A 12,499-nucleotide genomic window follows, 5' to 3' on the forward strand; every position below is an offset into this window, starting at 1 on the left:
TTGGAAGAGCAAGCGTGGACAAACAGACAACAAAAATTCAGATGTGAGCATTTAATGTCTTTCTGTAATAAAAAATAAGCAGTTTATCTTTTTAAAATTCCATCTTATCCAGCCTCTTAACAGTTTTACTGTAAAACATTTAAGGACAAAAGGAAAAGTATACTCTTGCCAAGAGAAAGTGTGTAGGGAAGGAAGGTGCAGGTCCCATCCTCCCTGTTTGCTGGTCCCTCTTTTGGAAGTTACTGTTCCTTCTCTTTTAGACTCTTCTAGCCTTGTGCTTCCTCGGCACTTTTCCAAGTTCCCTAAAAATAATTCTTCTGCTAACACCCATCAACCACAAAACGACGGGAATATCTTCATCTCCCTGTCTCTGAACAGGAAAGCAAACCCAACAAACCGTCTGTCCAAAAATCTTACCGGAAGCTATTTTCTGATCCAGCAAAACCAAAGTGGAAGCTAGCTTTATCCCCTAGTACATAAGGAAATGTAAAAGAAGAGTATGAGCATCTTTATTTAAAATAAAATGCTTTTTAAGCTCTATCTGAGCTCAATGAAATTGTGGCATAGTTTCAGAAATAAATGTTTTCTTTGGTTTAATTTTTTAAAAGTCAGTTAATCTACTAATCTGAAAATGATGATCTGAATATATCTTTCCACCCTTATTTGGAGTTTCTACTTTTGGAATAACTGCCAGAGATAACAAAACTTTTGAATTCATCTAGAAAAGATACGAAGATTTTGAAAGTATATTGTTAATCTCAAGTCAGCTTTCAAAGAGGCAGCATGTCATTACCATATAAAACACAGAAACTGAGAAGTATTTATGTTTGATTTGGATCCCATCAGAAGCAACACAGATGTTTCCTTTAGTGAAAAGCCACTTCCAAATGGAGCACTCAAATGTCACTTGAAAATTGTTTTGGAATTGCCCACAAGGTTTCCCATGTCATTTAGCTTTTTCAGTCTTTTAATACTGTAATAAACCAAGCAAGTTCTAAAATCGTCACAGCTAAAAAACTTTATGTTGCGTGCCTTGATTCCCACATATCTTCAGCATGGTGGTATATGTAAACAAGAAAATAATGATCTGGAGGGAAAGGAGCAGAAAAATAAATGGTGAGCAAAGAAAATGGGCAGGAAGGAGAATCGCTTTCCTGCCTCACTCAGATGTCTTGCAGAGATCTGAGATAAGAACCTAGGGAAAGTTGTTAAGCTGCTCAACCCCTGACCTGCAATTTAGGGGAAAAAGAGAGGGAAAGTCTACATCTTACGGGGTCATAGTTACTAGGAGCTTTGCCAAGTCAGCGAAAGGACTTTAGAAAGTGGATGGACATATACAACAGGATTTCCTGTTTGTTTGTTTGTTTTGGCAGTCATCGTTCTTGAATCCCCTGCATATGGAGACGTGGTCTCTCGCAAGAGGAGAAAATGTGTTCCACCCACTGCTTTCCTCTGTGGGGTCTCATATCAATTACCCCTCTCTTGCACAGAATTGCAGTGCACATCTGAGGATTACAGAGCTTAACATCTACCTGCCAGCAGCTGGGATGTGAGGGCCAGAAGGTTGCTAGTGGATAATAAAGCCAAACCAACAGTTTAAACCTTTCCAAGGTACTAGGCTGAACAAGATCCTAAGCTTCAAAACTAACAGGCACTTCACCACATACATCCATCTCAAATAACACCTGTCAGTATGTGTAAGGAATATTCTAATCTTTCCCTGAGCTTGGGCAAAGATGTCTGTATTAAACTGGTTATTTCCTAATGGGGTTCATCTTAGAAGATGGCTACTTTACAAGCATCTCTGAGTGGAATGAGCATTTGAGTTCTTTGTAGACGTGCAGAGAAGAGAATCCCCCATAAGTGGTATTTTAGCATCCATCAGGCCTACTGAGTGGCCATATACGTATTTTCATGGACGCTACATTTTGTTTCTGTCCTGCAGAGGACTGGATCTGATTAAGAAATTACTGCACCAGGGACTTGTTCTGAGGCTCCGTTCTGCAAATCATTGTCTACTCCTGGATTCAGGAATCATTGGAATCATTGTCCACTCCCAGAAGAGTCACCCCTGAAGATACTGAAAATAAATTGAAGAATGCCATGCATGTGCACATGCACACACACACATGAAGTTCAAGCCTCCTTTTTCTTGGCTAGAGAAGTTGAGTTGGCCAAAGCTTATACTTTATCGGCAGCTCTGCCACTTCTTAGTGGATGCGCTAATTAATTTGCTTCCTGTTTTCTGGCTTTGCTGTTCCTTGTGTTCACATAGAATTTACACTCTCTTGTTGTGGTAAATGGAATAGAAAGTTTGGAGGATTGCCCAAGTCTACAGATGTTGGAACTGTCTTCTGGAACTGTAGTTCAAAAAGTATTCTGAAAAGAGTGGAATAAATATATCTAAACCTGGCAACAGTGTTTTTTCAGAGTCTTTGGAGAGAAATAATTTAGAATGTTGGTCTTATCTCAGTTAAATCTGTGACCAAGTCCTGGAATGCCTTTATCACTAAAGATATCTCCTTCCTTTCTCTTTGTCCATGCCATTTTACACAAATGACTCTTCCGAGGCATGTCTCTTTAAAAAAATGGAAGTATCTGAAATTTATAAATTAGCCTTTTCTCCCTTACAGTTTCAGCATAATCAAGTAGTTTGAGAATTTCCATTTCAGAGAGTTTAGGTCATCTCTCACCACCTTTTTGGAAATCCTTCCAAACCTGTTACTCCCTTCAGACTTGTTTTCAGAGCCGTTTTGCTCCAGAATCCTGAACTTCTTTTATAGTTTTCCCCACTGACCTCACAACCTCTTCCATTTTATCTTCTAGACTAGATAGTATTTCCTCTGGCACAGGGATTTACACGCTGTGCCCAGACTTTTTGTGTTGCGTGTAGTTGTTGGATTTTATCTTTGTTACGTTGCAGACCATCTGTCTAATTAGTCAACCAAAGTAACTCTTCCTGAAGAATCCTGTATTTGGATTAAACCGTCTTTTGAAAGACAGTATGAGTTAGGATAGTTTTATGTCAGGTACTTGTGTCAAGACAGTCGCACAGAATGACCTACTGTCTTCTCCCAGTAGTTGCTTGAACTGTTTTAGACAGAGTCTTCAGAGTTTGGAGTTTTAAACTACAAGTTCACTGAGATTTCTAATATGTGTCGTTGTTCTGCTAAGAGGGAAAATATGTTTGAGCTTTTTGCAATATAGACTCTTTCCTGTGTTCTTATTGTCCGTACATGCCTGTATCTACTGTCTGTGTCTACATACTGCTGTCAGTGAGTGAATTTTTCAGTGCAAAGAATTCCCTCACCTGCAAATGAGCCTTCACCGGGAATCCATTTCATGCAATATGAATATTTGCCTACATGTTTTGTTCACTGCTTATTTTACATTTTTTATTAAAGTAGAGGGAGCTTTGCAGCAGTACATTCAGTTAAGTGTAGTATCAAAGCTCCACAGTTGATAGTGTCTGCCTGGGACATGCACAGGCAAAACATTATTACAGATCTGTCCATCCCTAGGGAGAAGGCATGCCAGCCTCGCTACAGCTGGAAGTGTAAATGGTTTCCAGCACTAAAGTTAAGCCATGTCTGCAATGCTGTTGCTTATGGCAGATTCATACCGCAGCTTTTATATGGACCTTAGAAATTACTATAGGCCATACAATCAGGTTTTCTTACATTTACTTTAATAATTACTTTAAATTATATTTACATAAGCATGCAGTTGAGAAGAGGGGAAAAGTATCTTAAAAAATGGTATATTTACTCCCTGGTTTATTAACTCTTAATAAAAAATGGAAAATAAGCAGTAAACAAAACAGGTAGGCAAATATTCATATTGCATGAAATTGATTCCTGTGAAGAGTAAGGCCAAAACCGGTACCACCGTAACTTATACTTTTACTTTCCATATAGTCTGGATGTGGGACTGGGATGTGCACTGAATTCTTCCTGGTCTCATTTTTGAGTGTAGATCGTCCTAAGAGACGGTCAGAAACACAAAAAGTTCAGACATCAGTAGCATCAATTGTTCATCATAAAGTCCTATACTTTAAATAAACACATTTCCTGTCGTATATATTGCAAGTCATTAATCTTATGTTTTATTGGTTAAATTTCTGTCTTTATGGTTATTTCTTGTTGAAACATGCAAATTAATTATGAAAATAATGCTTTCATTAAAATAGTGCTACTACTGCATCTTACTAATATGCTGGAATAACATATTCCTTGGGAATCCTACAATTTCTTTCACCAAGATAAAAATGGAACTGCTAGACTTGGTTTCTTTCTTTCAGCAGAAGTTTCCTTTGAATTTTATTCTCTTTGTCTGTCAAGCTCAAACTAATTGGGAATGTTCTCCTTCAAAGGGTGAAAAAGCCACCTTTTAGTAACCTTGGCACATGTACCGTATCCTTGTAAATTAAATTCTTCACGCTTCATTTAATAATGTGTTTCCTCTTTAATATTATAATTGCTGTTTTAAAACAAAGCAAATTTTCTTAAAAGTTATTTCAGCAGATTTATAATTATCCTTAAGGATATGTGGCTTCTCAGTGACTCTTGGCATGCGAAAAGAAGAGATACTGCTTTGGTTTTATCGCAAGGAATTTAAACTGTGTGTACTTTTGGCCAAAAGACCATAGTTACAAAACAAAACCCATCCTGTGTTGGCTCTGTGCTTTGCATTTCCATACTAAATACTTTCAGCTTGGACTGTATGATAATACCTGTGTTTGATATGCATGGTTTGTTTATGTCGGACTCCATTATCCTGTCTCATGTTCTTGGAGTGCCTGAAGTAGTTTCGCTAATCTGTCAGCATAGTATGTACTTGTGGATAAATATAGACATGCAGCCACTCCGTGAGTGGTCATCATCATATGCTGAAGCTAAAAATTACCCCTTTGGTTATGGAAAGGCTGATCTGATCCGGAGGCCTGCTCTAGCTCACACATTGTAGGTCTTCAGCACTTGTATATTAAAAAACAAAACCAAAACCTAAAATAAATGTCTTCCTCAATGCTGAAAAATTTATAGTGAAATATGAAACAGGATTATGAAACAACTGATTTCCTTTTCGATTTTAGTTAGAAAAGGATTCTAACTTTTCTAACTGGAGGAGCAGAACATTTCAGGTATTCACAGGCTCATGGATATTACAGTAGCATGTTGGAGAAGGTCCAGTGTGATCGGCTTTATAAAGGGGCTCGGTAGGTACGAAAATACTGCAAATACATGTTTTGGTTTGTGTTATTAGTTTGTTCGTTGTTGCTAAAGTGTGTATTTAACACAGTTCACTAAAAAAATGCAATCTCTGTGTTTTTCTGCTTAATGATACTGAAAATTCAGTGACTTTGTTTGGCTGAAGTTGTATCCAGTGTAGCACAGACTCTTGGCTTATGCGTTATGATCATTCTGTTGTTTTGCTTCATCTTAGCGCTTTAAGAAAAATACCTGTAGTGGAAATCATAGCAGAGAGTCTCTTATGATAATTAAATTTAATTCTGTACTCATCCCCACTATCAGTTTAGTGAGAGAGAGAGAGAGAGAGAGAGAGAGAGTGCATATGTGTGTGTGTGTGTGTGTGTGTGTGTGTTAAAACTTCTGGGTTTCTTTACAACTATTTCTCTGATCAGGGAAATGATCAATACTCGAAAAAATTTAGCAGTGATTTTAGTTCAGTAATCCTTTCTGTGGCAATAGTATATGGTTGTGGTGACAACCATATGTGATATTGCATTGCTACTTCCATACTTACTCCTTTTAATTTTTTAATTTTTTTTAATACATAACATTGAGAAAATCTTATGGTTATAGCTTGAACTAAATTCAAATATTCTGTAGGAAAATACTATCATTTGAAATGCAGCTTATTGCAGATGCAGTAGAAAAATAGGCAACGTATCTTGGAAACAAGAAAATGTGTGGTTTGAGAGAAGTAGCCCTCAGCCAGAATTTCCCCTCAAAATGATAGAGACTTCTTCTAGTTGATCAAGCATAGTTAATCTTTTTTACAGATTTTCCTAGGATAGCAGCTTTAGATATGTATACAACTTTCTAAAATGGACCTACAGATTCCCTGCTACTGCAGGGTCCTTGGGCATCAGGGTTACCGTGGTCTCCTGCTGTGCATCACCATTCATTCACCTTGGAAATGAGCTACTTCTCTCTAGGTGAAGGGTTTAGTTTAATGTAGTACTTGTGTGGTCACCAGCGTCCTACAATATGTTAGGAGTACAAACCAAATGTTTCAGTAGTCCATTCTGGTACTTCTCTTTGTAGAACATTATTATTTTGAAATCAGATAGTAAAAGCTTAATTTGTCTATGAAATCAATATTTAGAATTGAGTATAACCCCTTCCTCCCACCTCACTCCCACCGGGTATCTTCTGCATAAACCCATGCAAACTATATGTGATGATTTCTCATGTAAAAACTATGCTTATTTTACGGGGCAGTGTTTCACTGACATAGATGGCAAAAATTGACATCTTTTTTATTTTTAAGGCTCATATTATAATATGTCAACATGAAGGGATCAATCATGGATGACTTTAGTGCAGCTGTTTCTGAAATTTTGAGTCCTTTATTTCCAGTTTTACCTCTCAGAAGCAACTTGTTTTTATGAGCTTTGTAGGGCTCTCAGTCTAGGAAAATGAACTATATTCTGTTAAAGCTCATACATCATCAGTACAGATGTCAGGGATAGTCTAGTCACTGGGCCAGACTTTTGCAATGCAAATATCAATCATATGCAAATGGTTGAGATAATGGAACTGAAAAGATACATTAGAAAGTCAAACCTGTATGTAATAGTTCATGAGAAACTCATGATTAACTCGGAACCCTCACACTGTTGGCAATGTTAACTTCCACACTAAAGATGCTTGAATGGAGTTAGGAGCTACAAAATGATCTTTTACAAGTTTGAACTAAATCAATGTCACGTGTCAGTCACTTCTATAACTGCTGTAGTTACTGTAGCAATGAGAGTTGTTAACCCTCAGGATATCCTTTTACTTTCCTTTGGGGGGAAGGCTGGACAGTCCTATCAGAGAAGAGCCAGAATAAAAATTTTTGGTGCACTGACAAATCTCGCAAATAATTACATTTCTCTATTACAGTGTGCAAATAACTGATTTTTCAGTTAGATGTCTGGAAAAAAAATAGATCAGCCTGTGTCACAAATCTAACAGCATCGTTATTAAAAGGCTTCCTATTAACAATGACAACGTGGATTCAAATTCCAGTCTCAAAATTGTGGCTGAATGCCACAATGATTGAAGATAAGGGTGGCAGCTCCCACTAGGGTTTCTTAAACTTCATTTCGTAAGGATGTGAGGTGTGCCTGATCTCACACACTGCCTGCTTGCCTGCCTTCCTTCCATCCCTCCTGCGTGTCCCTTCGTAGTAAATTTTGAACTTAGCCAATTTAAACCAAAATTGCCTGAGGAACAGAAGGCAAGTTTGCATTTGATTAGATTCCTACAGATTCCTTCAGGAGGGAGCCGGGGCTGGTTGCGGTGGCCCGAGAGAAGCGGGTGGCCCAGCCCGCGTGTGTTTGGCTTGGCGGAGGCTGGCTGGCGGGCAGCCTGCCTGCCCAGCCCCGGCACGGGGATTGGGAAGGAGCTTGGGAACGGCTGGGGGGGTGTTGGGGATGATGATGGGGGGAGGACAGGGCTTTTACTGCACAAAGGACACAAATCCTTAAGAAAATTGGTTTCACTGCTCACAACTCCCCCCCCCCCCCTTTTTTCCTAACTGAGTGCTTGGCGGTCAAACTGATTTCATGGGTAGTTGTGAGCCGGTCAAAACCACACATTCAGCAAATATATTAGTGATCGTAAAAACATTGTCTGACTCCTTCATAAAGCTATTTGTGGAGAAATTTCCATTACCTAGTATATTAGATAGTCCATATGAATTTGCATCTGATCCTGTGCATCCCACTGTCTTCATGCTTAAACTTTAGGAAAGCCTAGGTGATGACAGGAGAGCAGTAGCGCTGACACTCTTCTCTGGTGGCTCTTTTTTCATTGCTTTGAAGTAGATTGTTATTCAGAACAACAGGATATTTTTAGAAACAGCTTTCTAGAATATAAATGTAGAAATGTTCTATACACTTTGCCTTATGCAAAGAATCTTAAGGACAGCAAAACTCTGTGATTATGCTTTTGCCCTCAAAAATCAAGTGAAACTTTGCAGGAAACAAATCTAGCAGGAAACATCTGTTGGAGTGGAATAAGTGGTGCTGCTGTGCTAAAGAGTGATGGCATACCGTACCAATCAGGGCAGTTATCTTCAAAGTAAAGGAGGGATGTGTTACACTTGCAGAATAATAGCTACATGAACAAAAGCATTTCTATTTTGCATTACAGTCATATAATGGACTTCTAAACTTTGATATTTTCTAGAGGAAAATATGTTCTCTTTTCCCCAATGCATCTTTTTTTTTTATTTTTCAGTGCACAAACTTGGGGTCTGATTGTGCCACATCTTGAGTACTCTCAAACAATAATGTATTTCTTTCATTTTTTTGCAGCAATGAAATGCTAAAGTATTTGGGAAAGATCTAAAATCTCATTTATTCTTAAAACAATATCTCATGTAATTAAAAGTTGACAGGTACTTTCACTAGTAGTTGCAATTCTGTTCCTTGAAAGGAAAGGCTAAAGGCATTATATGTGCAGGAATCCATCACTGTAGTTCGTTTGTTCATTCATTTGTTCTTTCTTTCTTTGCAATTTGGATGCATCATACAATGTAACACTCTGGAATGTGATGCTATGGGGAAATGTTATAATGATATTAGTTCACAATGTTTTCCACAGTTTGTGTTGCATTAAAGCACCTCTGTCCCAATCACCAGTTGTGCTCATGGGTGTTGCGCCACTTCTATTGCATTCAGAGTGGCTAATGGCTGGTCTTCCCAGTGTTACTGAGTTTGCTACTTTTAAAGTCTGGCAAAACTACCAGAGGGTCCTACCAGTACCTGCCTGAAGACCGGACATGGCTTTGATTGCCAGTAAGAGCTAAGCCTGAGAATTTTGTTTTGGAAATTTCATACATGGAATGGTAATATTTGAATTAATGGGGGTTTGTTTCGTAGTACTTTTTTTTTTTTCTTGAGTTTTCCAGAAAAACAGTAATAGAGCTAAGCCTAGTACGTTATATCTTGATATTGGTTATGGGGAATTCACAGAATCACAGGGTAATTGTATTGGAAGGGATCTCTGGGGGGTGATGAGTCCAACCTCTACTCAGCAACAAGCGAAGGTTTCTCAGGGCCTTACACAGTCAAGTTTCAAGTATCTCCAAGAGTGGAACTTCTGCTGTATTAGTGGACAGCCTGTGCCAGTGTTTGATCACCCCCTCATAGTGGAAATTTTTTCCATATATCTAATTAGAATTTCCCACATTCCAACTAGTGTCTGTTGCCTCTCATTCTGTCACCACTGTCAAAGAAGAGTCTGGCTCCATCTTTCCTATACCCCATTAGGTAGCTGAAGACTGCAATAAGATCTCTTCTTAAGGTTGAACTCATCCTGCACTCTCAGCTTGTACTCACGTAGCAAGCATGTAAGCCTCTGACCATTTTCGTGGTCCTCCCTTGGCCTTGCTCCAGAATAGCAGTGTCATTCTTGTACAGGGGAGCCCAAAACTGGACACAGTACTCCAGGTGTGATCTCTCAAGTGCCAAATGGCACTGTAGGGTTTGGTACTTTCAGAAAAAGTATTACATAATGAACATTTTTTGGCCATGGAAAACATTTCGTGTCTGACTGTTCGTATAAGATTTGTACTGGTGAAGCGTCATTGTTTTTAAAGGACTCATCCTTGATTGACCTCAGTATAAATGAGAGGAAAATCAGTCCGTTTACAACTCACACTAGTCAAAAGATCAGACTCCTGACTTTTGCAAGGATAGGTCACTTTGAATAGCAACAAAGAATAAATTTGTTATTTGACAACTGAGCTGCAGATCTGGCCTACAAGATAAAGAATAAGAAATGAGGATGTTTGAAACAGCTAGGTGTCAGCAAGTCTTACCATGTAAAAAAATAGGATTGATTGTGCACTGCATAGTAAACACGACTCAATTTTAATACATAAGCTTTCATCTTTGATTTCTTCTTCCAGTCTACTTTATGTAAATTTTACCTATAATTATACCATGGATGTATTTATGTATTTTGTATTTCTTTGATTGTCAACTGTTCTCCAGTTTTTCTTTGACAGTATAGTGGGCCAATGGAAAAGTTAAGACCTGTTGAATTACCCACAAATAAATGTGTTCTTTCTACATTTCAGCTTCTCCAGTTGGTAACGGATATATCAAGCCACCTGTCCCACCTGTTTCTGGTACACAGAGAGAAAAAGGACCTCCAGCCATGTTGCCTATCAACGTTGACCCAGACAGTAAACCAGGCGAATATGTCCTGAAGAGTTTGTTTGTTAACTTTACTACTCAGGCTGAACGCAAGATTCGCATCATCATGGCAGAACCTCTTGTGAGTAAAAAGAAACTCTTAAGTATATATGCACTTTACTTTGAATTTATTTTTAAACCAGGCTTGCTTGCCATGCAATGTAGAATATTTTGCTTGTAGTCTACATTGGAGTTTGGTAGTGTTTCCCAAACTGCAAGATACGCTACTGTGGCAATTAGAAGGTTGTGGGAAAGGACAGAGGTATGCAAGATATGCCAAAGGGGTGACATGAAAGGGAATGAATATTTTATTTCTGTGTGCAATATGGGCATGTGTTAATGTGATTGAGAGGCGGAAGGGGTGTAAGCCAGCATAGATTTCACAGCTGAGAGAGTGGTCACTTGAGTCACAGTAGATTAGAAAATGATGAAATATGATAAAAACAGTATTTCTGAACATGAAAAATGAACAGCACTGAACAGCACTTCTTATTTTAGTTCTGACAGCTGTAGTTTTCATAATCTTTCAAAGTGCTATAGCACCTATTTTCCAGATATGAAAACGCATGCAGCATTTGAAAAAGGAGCTTGCACAGTCAGTGAGAGAGCCGCCGTTATTTGTATTTCAGGCAAATTTAACATACAAGTATGTCTGTTGCAAATTGTCTTACGTAACTGAACTTCTGGGATTCTGCTATTTTAATTTGAGACTGCATGTTATAAACGTTGTTATTTTGATTAGGGAAGAATAGTCTGTAACCTATATTTTAGTTCTCACAAAGTAAAAATAATGGTAATTTAAAAAGTAACCAGGGAACAGTATTTCTAAGCTGTAAGGGAATTTTTATAAAATCTTACCACATTATTTTTATATAGCACAGTTTGGAATACTTAATTCAGTTCCCCGTTTTCAGGTCTAGATATTCAGAACAGTAAAATTAAGATTGTCTTGATTCTGATGGCGTCTGTTTAGCTTTATATATGGATTTAAATTCAGAAGCATTTGATGCTTGGAAAGCTTTTCCAGACTTCCCTTTGAAACATTAGGTAGATACAAGATGACAGAAATATCTTACATAATTTGTAAATACCACAAAAAAGCTAACAGGAAGTTATGCTTTGGCAACGATCCAGTTTGTTCTTCTTTCATGAGTCCCCACCAAATCGCAAAAGGTAGAATAAGCTGACAGTCATAGCGTAGGTCCTTTAACAAAAAATGCCAGCACCTATTTATTACCGTCCAGTCTTCATATGATGTGCAGTGAACATTTTAAGGCAAAATGTGTTGTAAAATTACTTGACAAGATCAGGGAAACAACAAAAAGACCAGGACTGAGAACATAATTTCCTTGTGGCACCTCTGTTACTCTAAACACTAGTCTCTGCATTTTCATGTAATATTTCAAACATAACGATGAACCAGTGACCCTGATTTATTCCCATTTCACCTTGTGTTAAGATGATTTTGAGGTGCTGTGCGTTGATACATTATTTTTGTCACGTTGTGAAACTATATCTGAATGTTGATCTTATCTTAGTGAAATATTGCTTGGTAAGTTCAACACAGAGAATAAAAATATGACAAGAGACTAGAATGTCACTTTCTTCTTGTCAACATTTTAAAAATGTATTTCTTACAGGGGTCTAACCGTGAGACACTAACAATAATTCAATGACATACTTGCATCTTATTAATACTAATAGGATTTACAAGCCATGGCATGCTGCTATTTGAGGGTGACTGTAACAAATGTGTAAGCAGGTTTCTGTAGACATTCAGTCAAAATGATCTTGGAATAATTAGGTTGTAATGAAAGAAGTGACAAGGGCAAATGGCAAAAAATATTCTGGAATAATGGCTAAGAATTTAAGTCCACCCTTTTTGTGGGATAGCTGTTGGGTGTTTAGCAGCTTTGTTCCCACATTTCTGCTCTACTGACTAATATTGTGACCAGGAAGTCCCACGGTGGTGCAGAGCCACCCTTTGGCCTTTTTTCACAATAGGTAGTCAAATGGTGAGCTCTTTGATGATTCTGTTCTAATTAAACTCAAAAGTACTTCAAA

General features: G+C 38.0%; 1 protein-coding gene across 1 annotated transcript in view; it reads left to right on the forward strand.

Moving 5' to 3' along the window:
* Positions 1–12,499, forward strand: part of FRY (furry homolog (Drosophila)) — a 180,333-nt gene that overhangs the window by 22,440 nt on the left and 145,394 nt on the right. The window contains exon 2 of the mRNA XM_009888386.1: positions 10,318–10,517. Within this exon, the coding sequence (XP_009886688.1) occupies positions 10,318–10,517 (200 nt within the window). The remainder of the gene's footprint in view (positions 1–10,317; positions 10,518–12,499) is intronic.

Source organism: Charadrius vociferus, unplaced genomic scaffold (genome assembly GCF_000708025.1).
Source record: "Charadrius vociferus isolate BGI_N301 unplaced genomic scaffold, ASM70802v2 scaffold16, whole genome shotgun sequence".
Classification (NCBI taxonomy): Eukaryota; Metazoa; Chordata; class Aves; order Charadriiformes; family Charadriidae; genus Charadrius; species Charadrius vociferus.